Source organism: Pundamilia nyererei, unplaced genomic scaffold (assembly GCF_000239375.1).
Source record: "Pundamilia nyererei isolate P.nyererei 1_Seehausen unplaced genomic scaffold, PunNye1.0 scaffold00100, whole genome shotgun sequence".
Taxonomy (NCBI): domain Eukaryota; kingdom Metazoa; phylum Chordata; class Actinopteri; order Cichliformes; family Cichlidae; genus Pundamilia; species Pundamilia nyererei.
The window spans coordinates 1,575,331-1,599,948 of NW_005187501.1; the positions used below are offsets into that span (position 1 = coordinate 1,575,331).

The 24,618-nt window shown below is 40.2% G+C and overlaps 2 protein-coding genes across 4 annotated transcripts in view; one reads left to right on the forward strand and one right to left on the reverse strand.

The window, feature by feature from the left end:
* LOC102206781 (metabotropic glutamate receptor 7-like) overlaps positions 1–4,091 on the forward strand; it is a 74,239-nt gene extending 70,148 nt beyond the window's left edge. The window contains exon 11 of the mRNA XM_005740467.1: positions 2,967–4,091. Coding sequence (XP_005740524.1) covers positions 2,967–3,016 — 50 coding nt within the window. The 3' untranslated portion in view covers positions 3,017–4,091. The remainder of the gene's footprint in view (positions 1–2,966) is intronic.
* Positions 4,092–16,575: 12,484 nt separating this feature from the next.
* Positions 16,576–24,618, reverse strand: part of LOC102207068 (dystroglycan-like) — a 10,637-nt gene continuing 2,594 nt past the window's right edge. For all 3 annotated transcript variants that reach the window (XM_005740469.1, XM_005740468.2, XM_005740470.1), the window contains exons 2-3: positions 20,201–20,767; positions 16,576–19,129 (exon numbers count right to left, since the gene is read on the reverse strand). In XM_005740469.1, the coding sequence (XP_005740526.1) occupies positions 16,823–19,129; positions 20,201–20,623 (2,730 nt within the window). In that variant the 5' untranslated portion in view covers positions 20,624–20,767 and the 3' untranslated portion in view covers positions 16,576–16,822. The remainder of the gene's footprint in view (positions 19,130–20,200; positions 20,768–24,618) is intronic.

The window sequence follows — 24,618 nt, forward strand, 5'->3', positions numbered from 1 at the left end:
CCAAATTCCTTCTTTTCAGGGGCCCCCTTATGGAATGACTCAAACTGATTTATAGGATTAAGAGCATTAGCAGTTCTGCAGATTTACATTGATATTGATACGGTGTAATATCATCATGATTACACCTCTCGGAGAAGAGGCTTCGCCCTGAGATGTCGCATTGATTCACTGTCCCGTTACATTTTTCCCAACAGGCATGTGCGCGACTGCCTTAATGCTTCTCTGACTGATTTCATTTAATTAACAATGAAATCTGTAGTCGGAAAACACAACTTAACAAATGGAAGAACCAAAAGGAAGAAGAGTTATGGGAGGCTTTAATATTAAAAATTAGGATGATAGAGAGGATTTGTCTGAGCCAATTTCTATTACAACTAACTAGAATCACAGACGTTAGAAGATTCATGCTCTGGATTTTTTTTTAAATACTTCTTTATATGGAAATAAAATGTATATTAGTTCATCAATTTAGCTCTCTTTTCCATTAAGCCAACTTTCTTCTGATTGGCTGCCGCTCACAAACAGAAAGTTTGAATAGCAAGCGAATGTGACTTTTATCATATCTCATAGAAGACTTTATTATTTGAAACTCTGGCTATATCTAATAGGAGAATTCAGCATTTTAACTGAATACATGTGACAGCAATTAAGGAAAAGCATAATACTTTAGGTCCCCTTAAAGGAAAATGAGCTTTGAGGATATGGCAGCCACAGATGGATGACTTGCTCACATAACTAATAATGTTACTGTCACACTACAATGCAACCAACATTACTGCAGTGAACTTGCGATCTTGTAAGTAACTACTTACTTCAGGTCCAGACATAACTGCAAGATGATACAGGTGCTATGGGGATATAGCTAGAATACAACCAGTTGAGTCTTTACTGCAGAGGGACACATCGCATGCAAGTTGTACAGACTAGCTCAGATTGCTTGTGCTAGCTAGATGTGATGGTCTAATAAGTCTACGTTTATAAATTAGACGGCAGTAGTTTGCAACACTTCATCAGTCCGTCTGAGAGTGACAGGAATCAGTCCGAGGCAGGTTGACAGGTTGCTTTCACCCCGAGGCGGCCTGTGCAGTCGAAAACGGTCACAAAGAGGCTGACGCCGTTGCACGCTTAATCTTTGGGGTACCAGCTGCACTGGGCAACCACCAGTTTTTCCTAGTCACATGGAGGTCGCTGTCCTATTTTTACTCTAGTGTGACTGAACCAAAAACAATGTCATCAAGAAGTGGAAAGGCAGCTTGGATTTGAAAGCCCCAGGGTCAGTTGCTTGTACACAGCAGAAACCAAAATACAAGCCTTTAAAAGAGTTACATAATTTTTCTTCATCTATAAATTTGCATACATTTGTACTGATCTGATTTCAATTCAGCTTTTTGGTTTAGTTTTTAGCTTACTGCAGTTGCTGTGTGTGTGTGTGGGGGGGGGGGGGGGATACGGGTTGGTGGAAGTAAAACTTTTTTTAATCAGATTTGAACAGTTATTCTACACATGCAGTTTTTTTTCTGTCCCAGTGACCAGTGAAATTAAAGTTAATTTACATAATCCTTCAAATGGCCCACTTAAATGAGGCGTTTCAGGAGGACTGCAGAATGGCGAGACTTGCTTCTGGAAGGGCTTTGTTAGAGTTAGGTGCCTAAACCCTGAGCTGACCGCTCCCCATAAATATGATACATAGAAATTGGGAAGTGATTAGTTATTATCCCCGGCGGAACCTTCCCAGGGATGCTGGGGTCGCGGAGGGGTTAGGCAACAGGCGGTGATGGAGGGCAGCGGCGGTGGCACTGATGTGTAAGAGGCAGAGGGAGCGAGGGGGAATTTGCAGCTTAAATAGACTATCAAATTGGGAGGGTGTGACTGGTACTGTATGAGCTATGTGTTGGATGTTTAAAGATGTTACATGTGAATGATGCAGCGCAGCTTGAGCTGCCTCCATTTATGTTAACCCCTTAGATCAGGTCATGATTAATGCACACAATGTATGCACTACTCTGGCGCAGATCATAAACAGAGAAGTCGGATTCTTAAAAAATGCATGCGGTTCAAAATGTTTTAATATCAAACCTGAAAACGCACACAAAAACATCTTACTTAAAAAATAAATAAATAAATAAAAATCCTCCTGACTATGTTTACCAGCAAGATTCTGTTGTACATTTACTAATGTTTTATTCATCATACTTCCCAGCCAAGACTACAAAATGCAGCTGTAAAGAAATGGTGCGACTTTAATTGCATAGCCCATGGGAGATGGTCGCCATAGCAACATTAAAGTAGTAGAATAGCAATGACTGTGATTAAGAAATGCACAAACAGGACAACAAGCCTGCAGATACACATATCCTCCTACTTGTCATTGCTCTACGGACTACATTCACATTACCCTAGCCCATTCTTCATAGTATGACACCCTGCTTAAATGTCACTGCAAGCCAAAGACTAACCACAACTCCACATTTTATTCCTACCATAAAACAGACAAGCCAGGATGACCTCAGTTTGCAAAAAAACTTTCACTTTGAAGGTCTGAAGCTCAAAGTGGTTCTCGATATACAGCAGGACACACAAACAGAAACTGCACACAGGCACGCAGCCACATTCTGATACGTTTCCATGGCAATCCAGACTGGGATCGCGTTGCATGCCCCAGCATTTGTTCGGTGCCCACTTGTGTGGTGTTTGTGTTTTTTTATCACTAGTTAACATCTGAAAATAGAATCTAAGGCTTTGCATGGGGGCATTGTGAGTTGAAATGATACACAAGGCCTGGAATTTGTTTCTACTGATTGCACACAGCTGGCGATAAGAATGCACAGCACAGCAGGAAGGAGGATGACGATGTGTATTTACCTTTGAAAACATGCTTTCTTTTCCATTCTTCTGTTTATGTTTTAGCTGTGCTTAAAGTAAATCTGTATCTTTTTTTCTCTCTTCATATGTCACTGTGATTTCAGGTCAAGCAACAAAGAAAACATATGTGAGTTACAACAACCTCAGGATCTGATCTGCTTGGAAACGAATACTGTATGTCCTTTATCTGTGATTGAAAAGAGAGCTGTAGAGAAGCAGAGAAAGACAGACAGAGGCATCCCAGCACCACCTGCAGTACCTATGCACTCCAGGACTATGGATTGCATCCAACTTTCATCCAGACATGATGCATGAGTCCTGACAGAGACTAGCACGGCTTTAGGCCTGTGTGGCTGGGTCAAGCCTCCAGAACCAAACTGTAGGTTTTTGGGGTTTTTTAAACTTGTGTCATGGCCCCACCCCCACCCCTTCTCTTGCTGACGGAGATCAACATGCCTGCTAAACAGGGGGCCACCGTGAATAAGGACAAATGCAGAAAAAGACACTGGATCTGCTTTCAAGATATTTTCTTTTAAAATGTCATTAAAGCCATATTCTCTTGGGGTTCCCATTATTGGATTTCTGTTTGTATTGTTTCTAAGTGATTTCTTTTTCTCCTGTGCCTCTTATTTCTTGAAATTGATTTAATAACCTTAAACAGCAAGCTCTGCCACATACAGTAATTTATTTTAATTAATTCAAAACCGTTCCAGATGATTCTTATGTTAGAGTGATGGGCATTGTAAGTATATATATTTTTTTTTTTTGTAAATATCTGAGAGTATTTTCATGTTTGGAGTAAAACAATAGATATCCAGTCTTTGTTCTGTTGGATTTGAATGGTTATGAAAAGCACCACAAAGTGTTCACTTTGCATGTGCCAATGTATGTTTGTTCTATTTGATGTAAACTTGAAGAAAAAAAAGGGGGAAAAAAATAAAAAATAAACATAAATTCTGAAAATGATAATAAGCTTCAGCATCCTTCTGCTGCTCGTTTTCTTTACCAGAAGTGAACTTCACTGAGGGACAGAATATGGCTTTAATCTGTTGTTGAACTGACCTTCCCTGTATCTGCAAAAGCATGTTTGTTTTATTTAGTTTCACACTGGGTATATTATGCCTAATTATGGTGTGGGAAACATTAATATCAGAGCAATCTTGCAAGTATGTTGTGATGTCTGTCAAATTATGGACGTGTAATAAAATCATTTTGTTATCTTTTATACAACGAAACCAGACGGCATATCATAGTTATTTCTGTGCGTGCGGAAATGTGTGAGTTTGCACGAGAGACTCGGAGAGACTAAAGTCCAAAAGTGGCGTACAAGTGCAATCAGGCGCCGTGTTGTTTATACTGTAGGCTTGCGTAGCTGATGGAAATGTCTGGTGCTCGTACACCGAGGAGCTGTGACCTCTGCGAGAGAAAACGATGCCCACTTGCTGACTTCCTTACTCGCCCGTTTGCTCCTCTTCCCGCACCAACACCCCTCCCGAGTCTCACCGCCAATCCCCTACATGAATAATGTAACATGTCAGATCAATTTGTCCTGCTGATGACCAAGTCTTTACAAGCTAACCGCTCTTTATTCCCGTGCCTGCCTACAAGCATAATGTTACTATTTTCAATATTGATTATTGCATCAAAACATGAATAGGCCACGCATGAGAGACTTCTGCTTCTTCACCCTCTAGGCTGTTACTTGGCAAATGATATATGACCAAGAAATGCCGATTCCTCTTGTCTGTGCGTGTGTGTGTGTTTGTGCGAGAGGGGGAATGATACACACAGGTTTTCAGTTGTTTCTCTTTCCATTTGTCTGGCTTCTCGCTCCACTCCTGTGGGACCAGATGGTCTTTACTTCTCATACGCACAGTCTGTCATTTTCTGTTGCACACAGCCAAGAAAAATCCCACTTATACCCAATTAAGACTAGCCTCTCCCCCACCAAATTAATTGCCTGCGTCAGTGCCTATGTGCAAGCAATCAGTAGGGGCTGTACAGAGTTTAGATTTGCAGCTCAGCAAAAAAAAAAAGAACCGAAACAATAAATAACTTAAGCAATATCTTTTTGGATCGTGATGCAAAGAAAAGAAAAACTTTAAAATGCAGAAAATGTGTAAAAAAAACAAAGCAGGTCCTGGAATCTCTTTTATAAACCTGCCTGAAATAGTATGGGATATGAACTACTCCATCACGAGGCTCTCGGGGCTCCTACGTAAGGACCCACCTGCTTAGTATGCACCTGTTCTGTAGGCAGCACATTCCAGGGAGACTCAAATGGGAGAAAGAATCATCAAAGGAAGGAAACTAATCATGGTGGACTAAGAGTAAGGCACATTCCACCAGGAGGGCTTAAATGTTTGAAACTTTTAAGGGATGCCAGTCACAGATTATAAGACATGGAATATTTGATGCAGAACAATAGGTTTTATGGGCTTTTTAAAAATGTACACCAGCTTGAAAAGAGTTCTGGCTCTTAAGAGCTGTCTAGTTACAAAAATTGTCAAAACTGTCTTCTCTGTCTACGAATTACAAGCCTGCGCGACCCAATTTGGATGACAAGGTGATGGCGCTGCGCTGTGAAATGTGCGTTTTAGCGCGCACGTCATGTGACTTGTAAAAGTCCTGGCACCGAAGGCTCAGGCTTTCTTCTATCTGAGTTTTCATGTCAGTTTGGTCCAGCTCCGCCTTTGAGGAAAGCCTTCTTTATCTTGTCAGAACTCCTGATGCGCTCTTTCACAGACAATTTACTGATGCTGGGTCTAGATTAGCTCTGTTTCATGGCTCCTGGGCTCTGGGCTCTCCTATCTCTCCATAAATGTCCAATTATCCAACTCCAGCCAGACTGAAACCTTATCTGCTTCCCATCAGTGACCAACTGAAGCCTGATATAACAGGGGGTGGATAAAGACACTCTTCACTCCACTTATTTCTTCCCCGCTGCATCTTGTACTGGAAACCTCCTTCTGATGCTTTTTGTTTACCAGCATCTTTTCCTTCCACTGCATTCCTTCTGTTCTCCAGAAACCAGGCCAGTTACCATTACCAGTACACAGTGACGTCAAGATTTCATAAGTACAGTAAGCTAGCCACTGGCTAGGCATGAGTCATAACATCCACCATCTTCTCATTGACTCTGATTATCATATGAAGAAAGATCACTTGTAAATTTTGTTGCTCCACCAGTGAAATGCTGTTCATTCATTCGCTCCTTTGTTTGTTTTTCTTGAAGTGATACATGAAAATATACAATGCCTTTCACTCCAAGTGAATAATTAGTCCAGGGTGCCATTCCTTATCTGTCGGTCCACAGAGCAACACCTTGGCCATGCTTTGGCTGCACATCGTGTGTATGCATGTGTGTGTTTGTCACAGTGTTATTGCATTTTTAATCAGCGGAAGAGACTAGGCCTCATTCTCATCACATTAGTGTCTCCTGGTATTTATTTCTCTCTCTCTCTCTCTCTCTCTCTCTCTCTCTCTCTCTCAGTGCCTGGGGAGGGGTGTGTCGGTGGGTGGAGAGAATAGATTTGAAATTTGCTCGTTTGACAGTCGTTAGAGATATGGATTCTGACAGTACACAATTAGTTCAGTCACCTCCTTTATCTTCACTCATCTTCGGCTGAGGGATTTAGTATATGTCGCTTCTAATGTAATGATGGTTATACGTCTCTCACCGCCTCTCTCTACGTCTTCCTTTCCCATCTCTTCAATAGCCAAACTTCTAATTCTAGTTAATGATTATTCGAAAATTACATATCTGACTTCATGGATTTAATTGACTGCTGTGTTATTAGCATGGCTGAGTGAGACGAATGCTCTTCAGAATTTGCAGCTGAGTAGGTGCGCTAATCTGCCACTTTCCCCCAATTTCCCCTGTCACAAAAATGCATTCATGGAGAAAAGACGTACGCGAGCTGGCATAGATCTTATGAATATGTTGCATATTTGTTTCCCGCCTTGGCTGCGTGGAAGATGTAGCACACTCTCAGGAGCGTGTACTTGTATAGAATAAAGTAGTACATTTCTATCACTGAATCACAGCTCAGGTTCAGGACACAAACAAAAGCCAACAGCATTTAAAACAAGGCAGATCATCTGTGGCTCAAACAGGAGCTGACAGAGATAAGTGCTGGCTGAGTGTGAAATTTAACTAGAGAGCTAAGCCCTTGATTTCAGGGAGCATGGCATAAACAATGCATTTCCACATCCCACACAGATCACTGTTATTTCAAAGAAAAGTAAACGCCTAAAGAGAATCAAAATACCAAGATGGAAATGAATAGTTGGGGAAGAGTGATAGAAAATCCACATCAAACAAAAATGAAATGAAAGTGAAAACCAAAACGGTGCCCCTTTTTGTTTGGGAGTAGATTAGTAAAATCAGCTGTCTGGCTGTTATACTTTCATTTTTATACACTTTCTGCTGATCCTGTCTCGGGCACATAAATACACACGAATCCAACTTTAAAAGCTTATACCCACATGTTTTGCTTTGGGCATTGTGCAGGACGTGTACAGTGCAATGATTATAAATCAATTCAAAGTGTGACTTATACTCTTACCTCACGCACTACATCACTGAGGATCGTGTGTCTCATTTTTCAGTTGGCGGTGGAGTGCGGAGAACTCTCCATTTGATTAAACTCTACCCAAAGGCTGCATCAATTATGTATCTTCACAATGGAGTTAATGGACTGCAATAGCAGTTGAAGATGACTTGACTAAATTTCCACATGACATGACCAGAAAAATATCACTTTGGCAATCTAACCCTCCTGAACAGCTTGCCTTGAATGATAAAAGATCAGGTCTGCTTCTGGCTTATTAAATAAAATCACATTTTCTTTAGTTAATTTTTCTGTTTCTCTGGGTAAAACATTCTGTCCTCTGACAGATCTGTCTCATCGTGGGAGATCCTTATACACGCCATACACGTGTAAGCATATGTTCACGTAGCCGCTCTGCTACTCAGGAGACAGTGCATATTCCTTATTGTAACTGTGTGGGGTTATGTGTGTGCACTGCATGTCTCAGCTCAGCTTGCAATCCATTTACCTTGTGATCCAGTTTCTAGAATTCTGGTCTCGGGGGTTTTGATCCCATGAGCGGACCCTCACAGCGAACAGAAGGGGCCCGCCAAGCTCCGACCACACTGTCACTGACCCATCTGGCCATCAAGCCAGCAGGGAGTAAGACCAAAGCTGTGCACAAACATCCTGTGCTTACATGAGCCTTGCAGACTGCACAATGCCTGTAAAAGGTAGAAATGGTGTACAGCAGCAACCACACACTGAGAAACCCTCATGTTTTATTTTGATGTGCTGTGTGTTGTCCGGACCATGTATAATGACACAGGGCAGAGAGTTTCCAGCTAAATGCATACCACAAAGAGCAAGATGCAGCACGGTGCATAAACTGACAGTGATCCTGCTGCTGTGTTGTGTATAATTTAGAGCCGAAACAACAAGTTGCTTCAGCTGTGATCTTTTCAAGTGAAGCGGAGGTTGGCTCGACATGACATTACAGAGCAAAGGGTTATTTAACCTGACCTCAATGCTGTTGTTTCTCCTTTACTTTGGAATGCAACGCCGCATAAATGGTTCAAGTGACCTCTCACACGACAAGTGTCTGCCGCGCGCCCTCAGCTGCCGCAGTAAGCCTCAGCTTAAAAGGCTGCACTCACCATTAACGCCGGTGCAAGGCGAATTCTGTCATGTTTCATCCCTGAGTCGATTGTGAAACTCTCCCAACTTCTTAGCTTTGTCATGCCTCTGAAAATCCACAGCCTCGATGCAAATGGGCTCCTTCCATGACTGAAGACGAGGATTTCCATCCCCAGCTCTGGAATGGATCCAATTTATGAGATAAGGAACAAAATGCAATTACTCTACACTTTCTAAATCTGTGACTGAATGATGGAGTCTCACAGTTGTCTCAACTTATCTCACTTTCTAATTATAAGTGTGACTCAAGAGAGAGCCGGCACGTTTTATTATCACCGGGAACTGACCGAGGATCACTTCTTTGCTGATGCACTGTTTAATACATAGCATCACATGCATCAATGATACCTTCATTGTTGAGCATGTGATGCCATGGTAACCCTTCTGGAAGGTAATGAATTGAAATAAACACAAATATCTTGTAATAGGATCTTGCTGTCTATACATGCAGAAACTGATTAATGATAATTGCACTTTTGTGTTTAGTTGGCCACAGCTTGAGGCTACCTTTTATTACTCTACAAAAGATGTGATGATCTCATGCAAAGGGCATTAATCAGTATCTTTGCCATGATGTGATGCTACTGCCATCTATTGATACTGCAGCATCTAGCTTTGCTTTCCCCCCGTGGCTTAAAAGCCTTCAGATATCTCACATCACATCTCTAAATGTAAGACCTGTGCAACCAGTACTGACAAATGACAAAATGCAGTAGTTCTGAACAGACTTCCTGTTCAGTGCTAAGGGCAAAGAAGCTCATTGTGTCTCTGTTAAAAAGCATTTAAGTTGACTTACCTAATTCTTTCACAAGATGGTGCTGGAGTCATTGCTGATGGGAGAGCAAGCTGTGGCCTGAGATGAAGAATTCATCACGATCATTTTCAGTGCCATACTTAGGTGCATATTTAGTTTTCAATTTTATTACGAATATACAATCTGTCTAACCCCAATCTTCCTCCTCATTACTTTAATGTGTCGCTAAAAGAGAAAAATTTCTAGAAAATGTGATGCAAAATACCAAAAACAATATACAAAAACCTAAAAATACCACAGTGGTATACAGCAATGCTCATTTGTGAGAGCAAAAATGAAAAACAGTCCTTTTATGTGCAGTTAACCAATTCATAGGCCTATGTGCAATTTAGTTATGGCTTAAAAACAAAGGAAAGTAAAAATATGCTTCTCTGGGTGATTGGGTCCTGGCAATATACTATGATATATGCATACAATAATACATTCTGTGTATAAAGTAGAAAATGGTGTTGAACTACCCAAATGCATGCTCTGTTAGACTTATTTGTAGCACAGATTCAACAAGGTGCTGGAAACATTGCTCAGAGGTTTGGGGGCATATTGGCACGATAGCATCGCACAGTTTCTGCAGATTTGTTGGTTGCACATCAATGAAGAAAATTTCTTGTTCTGCCACATTCCAAAGGTGCTCTATTGGATTGAGATCTGGTTGCTGTGGAGGCCATTTGAGTACAGGGAACTCATTCAAGTTCAAGAAACTGCTTTTCTGATGACTGCTTCCAGCAAGATACTGCACCATATCAGCTCAGATCATTACAGATGGGTACACTGTGGTCACTGTGGTCGTAAAGGGATGAATATGGTTAGCAACGATGCTCAGTAAAGATGCTCAGTCGGTACTAAGGGGCCCATAGTGTGCCAAGAAAACATATGGGATTAACCTTGTTAAATAAAGGTTAACGGAAAGGAAGATGTTTGGTTTGAACTTCAGAAGGTCATCTTGTCCATGTCTGCGACATGAGTTCCTACATGTAAATAACTGATTAGAGATCTCCATTAAGAAGAAGTATGTTTTATTCATATTTACCATAAAAGCTCCCATCTATGATGAAAAAGAAAAAGGAAAAAAAATGCTCAGATGAGGAGATAATAACCAAAGTGACCTACTAGCAGTAAAAAAAGCCAGTGTTGACATGAGTTAGCAAATTAGCACTCAGGCTAGCAGGATGCCCGTGTATTTACACCACAAAACCAAAGGTAAAAAGAAGTCTCTTCTTCTGTTGTACAAAGTTTATAGTGAATTATTTTATCAAATAAACTTCCTAGTTACTCGTGTACTTACAAGTTTCTGTAAAAATGTGTTTATTTTGCTAATGATGCTACACAATTTAAGCTAGCAGTATCATTTAAAATTTAAATGCATTTAATGTTTTATTTTTATTTCTAGCATTGATTTTGTTTTTATGACCTTTGAATGATAAACACATTCTGGCTTTAGCAGATCTGGCTTTGGTTCAGTTTAGTTTTGCTTGGCAGCATTTTTAATATTTTAGTACCTTGAATGCTGAGGTTAAAGTCTACCTCTCCTTATAGATACTCTCCAACCGCAGCACATTCTGCATGATTTAATATGGCCATATGCAAGACATTTTTATGGATTGCTAATAATAACATTTGAAATATATAACCTGTGTTTCGCTGACAATTATCCTTCATCGTTATTATGTTTTTTATTATGGTGCTTTCTTCCTAATGGGAAACAGAGTGCCACATTTCTTGGGCTTTGGGCATCTAATGAGGCCTATTACTAAGCCGTCCATATCACATGGTGCTGCCCACCATCATACCCTCTCTGCTACTTCCAGTGCTTAGTAGCAGATCGCCTTACCGCCCCCTCAACACTAAGGTACATACAATGACTGATTAGTTTTTCCTTTTTAATCAAGAGAAAAGTTTGTGTCAATAATACAGGGCAATGGAAATAATTACCCTCCTGAGCATAATAACAGCCTGGCTTGGCATGGCTACCGGTGTAATTAGAAATTGTTATGACGGTAGGAATTATAAACACACTTACAAAACAGTATTTCTGATTAGCGGATACAGCTTGAGTTGCATAAACATCTAATGTGGGTACGTCGATACCCGTGAAAGAATTTCAATAACTAAACGCATAAAGTCAAGTATTTGTATTGATCTGTATCTACAGCTGCAGGCTCTCTCATTTTAGAAATGAAAAGTTCAGAAATAAATGAGATTAGTGGCTTTGTGTGAAGAGCTGCAAAGCAACCGCAACAGCAGGTTTTCGAGTAAAGTGCATCAGACACATCAACAACTGAAAGGTCAGTTCAGTTTTCATGAGCTTATACATTTTTCATCACATACATTAACTTTCATTCCAGGTACATTATTAATGAGTGCAGTGGGGGAGGCTGATGAAGTGAGAGATTGGCAGGGTATAAAATAGCCTCAACTCCACATTCTGATGTACCCTACTATTACATCTATTTATTGATCAGCTCAGCTCCATTTCTAGAATCAAATCACTCAGCTGTAGCAATTAGGTAAGTCTTCACCTGGAGTATAAATAGAAAGCAAACGTGCTATCCCTTTGTTTCAAGTCCTTCACCATGTTTAGCAAATTTGTTCATTTTACCAAACAAGGTCCAGCTTGAGTTCTTTCTTTTTAAGAAAAAGAAAAGATACAGACAACTGTTCTTGTCCTCTGTGCCTTTCCTCGACTCCAGAGCTGCTGATATTAGAAACTGTGACTCTTACTGCTCAGCAACACAGTGGTGTGTTATCATAACGGCATATCTAGACGCGACATATCTTTGGTCGTGTTGAACAAAGCAACCCAGAGGCGATCCTGCAGGTGTTAATGGTTTGGTAAACAGTTTTTAAAATTCCCATCATTAGAAAGTCATTAAAAATATCCGAGCAATCTTTAAGGCATAATGCCAAAATGAATAATAGGGGAAAATTCACCCAAGTGAATTGATTTTCTTAATACATTCAGATAAAACTAAATACTACAAAGTGAAGAAGATTAGTGTCACTGAATATATATATATATTTTGGGGTCATGACTTTCTTCTCAAAACTATTAGAAAAAAAAGTCAGATAAATTAAAGTGTACTGAAGACCTTCTGGTGACACTTAACGGCCTAAAACCTCTTTTTTTTGGGTCAATCTAATGATCCATACGGTGTACAAATGCTCTTAAGTTAATAAAAATCTGGCTAATATTACTGCAAGAGGAGGTGCCATGTCTTCATATTTAAACAAGACACCCCCGACATTAAAAATCACCTGCCTAATATTGTGTAGGTCTCCCCTCATCCACGAAAACGTCGGGCTTGCTGAGGTGCATGCTGTAGGAGCTTATTTCGATTAGAATCTGGGGATTTTGGACTTCTTGGGCTCTCTGTCATGATCCTTCAGCAGTTTTCGATTTAGCGCTGTGAGGTGCAGTGTCTGGCCATCAGGCAGTGGTTTTGCCTTGAAGGAGAGCTCTTGGCAAGCAACAGTATTTAGGTGGGTGGTAGGTAAGTAGCGTCCACTGTGCTAGTGCCAGAAGCCAAGTTTCTAACATAACATTGCATTGAAATAAGTTAATCAGTGTTACACACTTCACCTGTCAGGGCTGTGGTTAATCTGTGCAGTGTTCAATCACACAGTTAGTGCTTGGAGGAAACAGAGCTTTTAAGTGCTGGCCACTAATATCTCCTGTAAATGAATCAGTCGCCCACAGTTAGATGGTTGTTGGCTAACTGATAAATGATTATTACCTTCAATTTGTAACATAATTCACCTCATAATGATCAATTATGTGTAATAGAGACTGGTGAGACTGAGCAAATGAGAGCATAATTACAGAACTGCCAAAGAAATTTATAATGTAATTTTTGAAATTCATGGACATTTTCTGCATAAACCTTCACCTGCTACAGATACATGACTTACGTATAACAAGTTATGGGAATAAGTCCTTTCTAAACAAAATAAAAGCGGTCTTTCTTTCTATGTAATGCTATCTAAAGAAATAGCAGAATATAAAGTACATCAAATAGGTCCTGAAGTGTACACCACTGCCATGATGTTTCACAGCAATTCACAGTTTAATGATTTTTCTCGGACTACGCAAAAACCAATCAAAATGTCATGTATTGTAATTTGAAAATATACGTTTTCCAAAGCAGCATGGGTCGGCAGCATGTCAACTGTTTTTGACCTTTTTTGAATAAGCCATTGTAGCAACAACTCTATACTAAAAGAATTTGAAAGCAGATATTAGTCATTGTTATTGATATTTCTCCAAGAGACGTAGGAGCATGGAGCCTAAAAAAAGAAAAACTGCCCACCGAAATGCCACAGAAAGGGAGCCCTTTTCTTAAAATATCACACCGTCTCGCAGGGGCTGCTTGCTGTGTGCTTGGTTTATTACAACAAAGAGAGCATAGCTCATGCTGCAAACCCAGCCAACTACAGGAGCCAAATGTAGCATGCTTGTGTAAACGCTGTCAAGAATGTGGCAACATTTTAAGACTGTACCATTATCTACTCCGCTGACTCAAATTCAAGCTCGACTTTAAATCAAAATTTGCACAGATGACCGATTTGCAGAAAAGTTGTCACCGATTACGTGCAAATCAATGACAGTTTGAACAGTTTGAATATACCTGTTCAACTGCTCATTAGCATAACTGATCAACTGATCATGACAGCAACTCAATGCATTCAGTCATGTAGACATATTCAGAACAACCTGAACACTTTTTCAGCTGTTGTTGAAAGACAGAATAATACCCTAATACACACACATACAGAAATTGCTGATCTACTATGATTTTCCTGCACAAACACCTCTGGGGTTTACAGAAAATGCCTTGTTGATGCCAGAGGTCAGGGGAGGATGCCCAGACTGTGTTGAGCTGACAGGAAGGCAAACCATTTGTTGCAAGGTACGCAGAAGAGTATCTCTGAACACAGGAGATGGGCTAAACACTGGGCGCCACTCCTGTCAGCTAGAACAGGAAACTGAAGGAACATTTTAAAGTAAGCTGGACAATAAAAGATTGGAAAAATGTCGCCTGGTCTAATGAGTCCCAATTTATGCCGAGACATTTGGATGGTGGGTCAGAATTTGGCATAAACAACATAAAAGCATGGAACCATCACACCTTGTATGAACGATTCAGGCTGCAGTTGGTGTAATGATGTGAGGGTTTTCGTCGCATACTGTGGGCCCCTTAGCACCAATTGAGCATCGTTTAAATGCCTACCTGAGTATTGTTGCTGAGCATCTCCATCCCTTTATGGCCACAGTGTACCCATCTTTTGATTGCTGCTTCTAGCAGCATAACACACTATGTCACAAAGCTCAATCATCATCAGACAGTGAGTTCTCTGTACTCAAAAGGTCTCCAGAGCCACCAGACCGCAATCCAATAGTGTAGCTTTGGAATGCGGTGGAAAGGGAAATTTAACATCATGGATGTGCAGCTGACAAAACTGCAGTAACTGTTTTATGCCATTATGTCAATAATAAAATAATGCTGAATACCTAGTAGAGAGGTGTAATAATAAAGTAGATATAAACAACTGATCTACTAATCGGAAGGTTGGTGCATTCTAAATATCCTTGGTCAAGATCCTAATCCAGAGTTGCTCTCTGATGAATCCATCGGAGTATGAATATTCGACAGAAAGCACTTAAGCATGGAAAGAAAAAAAGTGCTTGTATGAATAGGGGTGAATGAGGCATATTGTATCATGCTCTCAGAGTACTCAGATATAGAAAGCACTATATAAGAACTAGTCTTTAGTTTCTGTCACGAGTTATGTTTATCTCCCCTGTAATACACACAGACACATCATCATTGAAAACATGTTTAATGCTGCACCATGTTCTCAAATAAATGGGACTTTACACCATCTTTGAGGCTTTACAAATAGTATTACATTTTATTAATATATTTTCATAAAACAAGTTTAAGACTGTATCAAAAACTCAGTAAAAACATTAGATTTTTAACCATTTTTTCTTATGGTGATATCAGATATGAAATGTACATAATTCACATATTATAGTGGTTTCTTTGATCCCCCATCATATTGAGAATTTCTTTTGTGATGGGCAGGTAAACATTTTATACCCTCACAAACTATAAAGTCTTTTTTATGATTGTGATCATAAATCTAGACATACAATTAAAAAATAAAATAATTTCCCAATCTGCCCCCTCCCCCCGACTAGGTTTACTGATAAAACACTGACATTATGGAGTGGTTTAATTTCACAGGCACACAATTATGTACATCCCCTTGTCCCCATGCCTCATCTGAACTGACAACAGGCAGTGCACTAAGCATAACAGTGCAACACCTAGAGGCAGAGCAGTGATAATACAGTACTCTTACACCCACCCGCCCCCACACCAACAAAACCAACTGAATATAAGACAGTGGATCCAACTCATCGAGTACGTCTCCATTTCTCATACTGTTCGAAAGCACAGCATTCCTATGGCCCCTTTGTTATCTTTCCAGCATCCCTACAAGGTTTGCCTCGTGACCGCAGACATCTCACAGGCAGATTCAGTGGCACAGATGAACAAAAATAAAATCATTTGTTTTGTAACTTAATTAGGCTACAGCTACAACAGGCGTGATCAGTGTAATGTTCTTTTGTGATCTAGTACCAGAGGAATTTCAGTCATGTAATGAGTACAAGGATACATCCCCCCCCCCCCTCCTCATTCGACCACCACGTAATGCTTTCGATTCTGCGCAAGACACATAGTGCAAGGTTTAACAAGAATTTGCATAAGTGCAACATTTGCATGTTATTGTCGAGAGGGAGGCAAAAAGCATAGAAGAGAACAGGGAAAGACTCATGTCTAAGAAACAAACTAATTTTTTGTGTAAATAAAATGTTTCATGCTTTCAGTTTGGCATTATGAATTTCATTCCCCTCTAGAAATAACAGGTGCAAAATCTTAGTAAACCTAGCCGAAAAGACAGATAAGAGTGATATAGAACTCATAAAGATTAACATTGTGAGGAAGAGCCTCAAGTCTGTTGTCATGGTGACATCTGCTCAACGGCCCTGTGGGCTTCATTTTTTCCTGCTTCTTTATTATTTTCTATACAATAGAAATAGTACATCATTGAAGATAAAATTGACTCCTCTTGGCAAGAACAGACAAAAAAAAAAAAAAAAATATGCAAGAAGTCAAAAGCAGATCTGAAGGACAAAGAAAAATTAAACAGTTTTTCATCCATTCGCCCTGTGCCTGTAGTTGAATTGTATGATGTATTGTCTTATCCATGTTGGTGAGATATATGATTATGGTTGCCTGCTTCTCTATAAAGTCAAAGCCATTTCATTAAACATGTAAAATTACTCCTGTAGTAATTCGACAAGCATCCCTAGATTGCACCTGCTTTCAAAACTCAAAGCCCTTGGTGTGCGTTAGGGAGGCACATAGGGAGGAGGTGACCTGTACGCGGTCATGTTCTTAGGGCGGGAGCCTTTGCCCTCTATGGGCACAGTAAATGGTGGGGGAGGCTGGTAAGGTGGGGCATTAGGATCATCATCTTGATAAACTGAATATTCCTCCAACAGATCCTGGTTTAGCAGGGTGCTGTGAGGGCCAGACATGTTTGGGTATTCTGGAGGAGGAAGTGGGGGCTTTTCCTCCTGGAGGATAAGAGGAATGCTGGAGGACGGTGGTGACTTTGAATCATCCAACTCATCTGCAAATATTATTGGAACGCCCTTCTTGATGAAAGTTGCTTGCTCCTCTATGGTCATCTTCCCCTTACGCTTCTTGCGGTAACAAACCATAGCAATGATTCCAGCGATGAGCAGCAGGGCAGCTACTACTACAGCAGGAATGACAGTGTGCAGGTAAACGTCATCAGTGCCCTTAATTGGATCAGGTGAAGGCGTAGCTGTAGGAAGCTCAGGCATTGGCACCTCTCCTGGTGGAATGAATGTGTAATGTTGGCATTTATTGATGCCACGAACTGAGATGTTAATGGGTTTGAATTCAGGCTCCATGGCTTTGATAAAGACCACTTTAGGGGTTCCTTGGGGATCAGCAATCCTGTTGCTGAGAATTGTGATCTGGTCCTTTGGACAAGGACTCTGCTGGAGACTGTTATTGGTCCATTCCACAACAATTGAGCCCCTAGTGATGCTTCTTAAGGTCACTGTGCTGCTGTTCCGATCTCCCAGGGCATAAGCCAACTTCTTAGTCAAAAGAATCTTTTTATGCACATCATTGCTTAAAGTGTTGGGGTCACCATGAAAACGAGCAGCAAACATTACTGAAGGTTTGTTATTATTAGACCAGCGATGGACTCTAACCTCAAACGCATCCATGATACTCTTCCCCCCTTTGTCAGTGGCTAACATGAAATACTCATGATTCCCCTCATGTTGCTCCTCTGGAAGGCCATACAAAAGCTGGATAGTGCTGTTGAACTGGATCCAAGATGTTTCAGTTACTGGTTCTTTGGGTGTCTTCTTTAAAGTCAAACGCAGCTTATCAGTAGTACCATCCTCTCGGTCATAAAATGCATCAGCAGCAATCTTAACCTCGAAGTATGTTCCCACCCATGCAGTCACCTGATCAATGGGGTTGCGGATCTCTGGAGTTGTATTAGAGTCCGGAGCAAGAGAGAGAGCTGTTGTGCGCCTAGGTGGTTTAGGAGTCGTGGACTTCGGTTCTCGGGGAGGTGGAGTCGAGGTTTTGGGTTTCTTAGGTTTTTTTGTGGAAGAGGGCTTGGGTTTTTTAGTGGTGCTTGGTGGTGTTGGCACTGCAGTAGCTTCCACAAAAGTAGGCCGGGTCATGGTAGGTTGAATGGGGATAGTGCTTGTAGTTCCTAGTATTCTGGTGGGTTGGGGAGGTCCAAAGACAGGTGTGTGAGCTATCTGATCCCTGACCCTCATGGTAGGCTTGACTGGAAGGGGCAAAGGGCCTCTGACAGGTGGAGCAGAATTATCAGTTGCTGGGGCAATAGAGGGTGATGTTGGAGTGGGAATAACACGTGAATATGGCTCTTGGTTAATAGTTGGAGGAAGCAGGGAGGGCACTGGAGTAGGAGTATTGTACAACTGCCGCCTGACCCGTCTGACTCCCTGGGGCTTTTTATTAACAATGTGCCAGCCAACCACTGGATAGCCCAGCCTAGCTGACATAGTCCCATCCTTTGCTGAGGATTGGACACTGCTAATGTCAGGAACGCTGCCCTGGTCAAGAGCACATCCAACTTTCCATGACAGTAGGGCGCCGTTTTCCACCACTTTCTTTGCATTTCCTGGTCCAGCCATGAAAGCAGACATGTCAAATAAGCGGTTGTTGACAACAGGGACCACCCTCATGTGTTCCAGTGGCACATGAGAGAATTTCCTCATATTGCCCAGTAAGCTGGCCCTCTGTTCAGCAACCATCTTTGTCAAGTCAGCATCCAAGATGACAGTAAGGACAGTGACAGGCTCCTCAGAACCACAGGTGAAAGGCTGCAAGCCACCAATATCAGACTGAAGTGTGATTAGGGGTGGCTCAGTATCAGCTCGTTCTTCTGGGTATACTTCAATAGAGAAGACTGTACTGGGGAATACTTGGCTACTAGTCTTCTGACTTTGCTCCTCACCTGACACCATGATATGATATACACCTTTATCTTGCTCCAGAGCCAAACCTCTGAGAATGCAGCTCTCTCTGTCCCAGTATAGCCAGGAGGGTAAAGTCTCCCTTCCCATCTCAGTGAGCTTCAAGAGGGAAACAGGAAAAAACAAAACACGTCATTACCATTTTTTTTACAACAAAGATAATTTTGAGATAAAAATTGAGCACATTCATTGACTGCTCCATATCAGAAGTAGCTGCAAATGACTTTGAAAATGTACAAGGATTCAAGTAATATCAAAATTACCTGGTCTGACTAGCAGATTAAATTCTATGACACAGAACAAAGACAGACAAGTATATTTGAAGTAGTAATTCGAAGATTCATAGTCTTGTCTGGAAACATGTGATTTTATTTTATTTTTTTTTAATATTTCACATTGAACGAGCTGCCAGTAAACGGGACCGTCATTCAGTTCAGTTTATCAAATCCTTCCAAACATGAACAGGAAGTCGAGTGAGCGTCTATTCATAATAAGAACTGTGAGTCATCACTCATCATTTTGAGTTATTACTGTATGACAGGATATCATTCTGCATCACCACTTGGGCCAATAATAATCTCATCTCATTCGTAAGTCTGACTTGAACAAATTGAAACAAAGTCAGCTTCAATCAGCAGTGATACAGTGATCAAATCTGAAGGGTAAATGGGATAAGACAAATCTCCACACCAACTGAAATTCAAGGCGAAAAAAAGAGAGACAAGACTCAGAACAACAAAAAATAGGTAATGCGTTACATTTTGTTTCCTCAACCACACTTAAGTTCAGCTATACTTTCATTAGAGGCCCAGAAAAAAACAAAAATGTAACACACTTTTCTATATAGCTTTCATTTAGTTTAGTATAAGAATGAATTTTAACCTTGGGGGGGGGGGGGAGACGACCCTTAACATTCAGTTGTCTTTTTTTCTCCTACACTACATCCACACTGAAGAGGAATATGGTTGTATTTTCCAACAAATAAAAGGAACTCAAGTCTACTATGCAAACTTTATTAGTATAGACCATTTTTGTTACCATTTGTACAGCAACATTGTTTTTTTTCTTCACAGAGAAAGATTTTTTTTAAAATGTTAATTTATAATTAATAAATTGCCACATATATCACCATTAGATTCATCTCAATGATTTTGCTGGGTTTTTTTTTACCTGCACACTGCAGCCTGCATGGGCACGTCCTGGTGGTACCTTCAACTGGAACACCTGGCCCACAGTTGCTGAGGAGTCAGGGATACTGGTGTGCACTCCCTCATTCTTTGCAGAGGAATCTGGGACAGCTGTGGGCGGCCCTTCACCAACTAAGGATGCTGCAGCGTTGAGCTCAGAGAGCACAGAGGACTGCATGGATGCCTCTAGTTCCACAGATATCATCTCCACAAGTGTCTCTTGCTGTTCTGGTACTGTGCCCTGAGTCAGGGTCGCCAGAAGCCCCATTATCAGAGGGATAGTCCTGCACGAAATAAGCCTGCTCCCCCCAGCATCCCCACAGCTCATGTCTCTCCGTTTATAGTGCATAGCAATAGGCCTTTGGGCTGCCCAACAGATGTCTATGAACAACTGAAGAGGCCACATGCACTGAAGTCAAACTGATGATATGCTTGACAGTCAGATTCCTTAGTGATTGGCTATGCTTGAAAATGCAACGGTTTCTCTTTGTTGTCCTCTGTGATCCATGAAGAGATCTTTGGCAGCCTGCTAGACAGCCATGACATCTGGCTATATAGAAAAGAAAAAAAAAAATGAGGGCAACAAAGTGGAAACATACATAAAAACATCAGTGTAAACATACATCTATTATTACAGGTTGCGTGGTAGTTTCTACAGACATCTATTATGGTGGGGGGTTTTTGGCACTTGTTTACCAATTAATATTAATGTCCATAATTCTTGGTGTAAATATATGTACTACACAGTAGAGGGTCCTGAAAAATTGCTCAGTGGAAAATAAAAAGGATCTGCTATGACACTTCATTTTTCCATTTATTTAGAATGCTAAATCAGTAACAGAAAAAAAACCCTCAATGTCTCACTCTGTCACTGGTCCATAGCCCAGCTTCTAAGAAGGAACCCAGAATTAATACATAATGACAAACCACCACAAATGCCCATTACATTACACATCTGCCAATCCAAAAAAATTCACTTTCTGCCAAGAACCCTCAAAACACTATTTGTCTTATTTTATTGATATGCAAATTGGAGCTATGCAACTTTAAATCTGTGGTTTATGGTGTAAAATGGCAACAATTTTTAAGTTATTAAATTGTTTTTTGATATATTAAATGTCTGGCATCTTAATTTAGCTCACCATGGAGTCAAGTACTGTCAAGTATTATGCATGTCCTAGTGAATGAAAAGGATTTGAAACGGTATTAAGCTTTCTCACTGTAATCTAGAGCCACAACATTATTCAGGTAAGTTCCCAAATGCATTCTTCTTTTTTTTTTTTTTTTTTTTTTTTTTTAAAGTTCAATAACAATGTAACATATTGTTAATACATTTTAAATACATTATTAGAAAAAGAAAAAAAAAGTTGATCACCTAATGATCTTTACTTCTATGCCACGCCATTTTGAGTTATAGTGAGTCTCATGAGATGATGGAGTGTCAAAGGTTGTTTGTCTTTGTTGTAAATTTTAATTAGATGCCCTGGGGTTGGAATTAGAGTCTCCATTGCGCTGACCTAGCCAACCCCAATCCTGTAACACTCAAATGGGCACAGGAGGGTCAGCCGTTTGCCCAGAATCCTAATGCTTAACTCGCACAACGTATGACGTCAACAGACACACTCCAATATATTGTCAAATAGTGGCTACACTTGTCCCTCACTAGAATCCCTTTATGTATAATCTAAGCCATAGAAAAACAAAACAACAGTTTATACACAAATTGCTCATTTATCAATGCTTTATGCTGTCTGGAAAAAAACTAACAATAAAAACAATATTACCGGGATGATTCATACAAGAAAGCGCATAAAAACTAAAAAGGGCAGCTGTGCAATGAAAGGAAATGAATGAAAGGAAACTCACAGGAAGCAAGACATCACAAAATATATACACAAGTATTTACTTTACATTGGTGGGAGCACAGGCTGTGCATTATTGTTTTGCAATAAGCCATTAAATTTAATGAACATAATGAAAAGTAATCATTACTGAAATCATCCATGCATGAAACTCTGGTGTACCTGTAAACTGAAATGCAGCAGCAATAACTCTAATGTTCAGATTTGATTGTGTCCCTTACTCGCTCTCCTTTAAAAAGCATTAAGACAATCTATAACATATTTAAACTTGAATCTCTTTGGAAAAGAAAAAAAGAAAAGAAAAAGAAATTATAGTTGCATGGTGGTTAGCACTGTTGCCTCACAGCAAGAGTTCAATTCCACCATCAGGCCGGCGTCTTTCAGTGTGGAGTTTGCATGTTCTCCCTGTGTTTGCGTGGGATCTCTCCGGCTACCTCCCACAGTTCAAAGGCATGCAGTTAGTGGGGTTAGTTTAATCGGTAATTCTAAATTGCCCATAGGTGTGAATGAGTGCGAATTGTTGTCTGTGGCTGTGTGTTAGACAGATTGGCGACCTGCCCAGGTGTACCCTGCCTCTTGCCCTAAGAAAGCAAGGATAGGCTCACCCCCCACCCCGAAAAGGATAAGTGGAAGAGAATGGATGGATGGATAGTTCCTAAGAATAACTGTTACTTGCTACTACATCACTGACACTCAAACACCTGGTTGATCAATTTTATGCAAATAAGACAACCTTTAAAATTTGTACCCATTCTTAGTTCCTACTGTTATCCCCCCCCTGCCCCCAAACTCCTTACACCCATTTAGTAAGCCTTATTTGCAATTTGTGTATTCTAACTCAGCTGATTAAACAGCTGAATGGATGCATTTTCTCTACTGGAAGGTTTTCAATAGAAAGCAATGTTGCAGGTGGGAGTGATCAGAATCTCAGAGGGAATCTGAAATGGCAAATCCTGCACATTATTTGCAGACCTCTATCAATTTGCTCATTTCACTGCTTTAAAAAAAATAAAAAATAAAAAAAAAGGAAAAACAGGAGAAAATTGGAACATCCCTAAGCCAACACCTCTTTTTAAGGTGTTAATAACGTTTATAATATATATACACATATATAATAACCTTTATAATATCACACTGCAACTAAGAAGGCATTTGGATGGGATATTTACTTGACTAAAGATACCATGTTGCCTTTGTGATCTGAATTATTCTAAACACATTAAATGTTTTAATTTTAGTGATTTGCTTTAAGTAACTAAAACATGTTCTTCAGAAAAGCCAATTACGAAAATAACAGTTTACATTACTGTAAAATTTGTAGCTCAAAATATTGTCATTACTTTTGTGGCAAATTAATAACCTTTTCCTGTTAACCCGTCAAAATGTTACAACCAACAACTACTGTTCCACGTTTTAAATATAGATCGTTCAAGTTCTTTTTACAACAAGTGCACATTACAGTAGTTTTCAAGTCAACCAATGCCCCAATGAGACTAAGAGAGGACAGCCCGCAATTTATACAGATATATAGATACATATAAGACTATTTTTGTTTGCTTGTTTTGAGCTAATACCATGTGACAACTAATCAGGACACTAAACAGCCACACATGAACAACTCCAAGTACATATACTACAATTACCAGAAAGCTTTAGGTTTATATATGGAACAAAAAAACAACACAACAAAACTCCAAACCTAAATGTAATAAATTTACTGACATGTAAATTTGGTCACATTTGAGGTTGCTGAACTTGCATGTCTAGACTGTTACAAGCATCACTACCCTGTCTCCCAAATGCGGTTGGATGAATGTCTAAGATAAGGTAACAAAAAAAACAAAAAACAAAACCACACAAACAACAACAACAACAACAACAACAACAAAAAAAACCAAAACAAAAACAAAAATCACAGATCAAAATCCACTGCAGGTATGTTGTATCTCACTCTGATTTGGACTGTTACGACTACACTGCCAGATGGGCAAATGATAATATACAAGAAAAATTCACATTCTGTATCCCCCACCAGCTTGCTGAAGAGACATATCAGAGGAGGAGCATTTTATATACAAAATATATTTACACAAAGGCACTTTAAAACACTAGTTTAAAAAAAAAAAGAAAAAAAAAAAAGAGAACACAATGGATTTGTTCTTCAAATATGAAGTTTGACGCCTACTCCGCAAAAGAGTACTGAGTCACACCACACCTAACACATAAACCAGGTTGAAACATGTTGCTTATCTGGGATTTTTATCTGAGTCACTTCAGTGGGATTTCAATCCCCTGTCCCTCTCCCCCAGTTCTCTTCTGACTCCAAACCCAGGCAGTCTCTTTAACACACATACATCTTGAATTGACTGCAACATGCAGGCTGAGTGTAAAGACAAAAGGTACTGCTTGAGCTGTGTATCCATCTGTGCTCAAAATGTAAAACACAAACATTACCATGAAAACAGTTTACACCCATAAGCCTTATTTAGACTGAGCACCACACCTCACCTCAGGCTGCTGCCACACACAAATGGGGGGG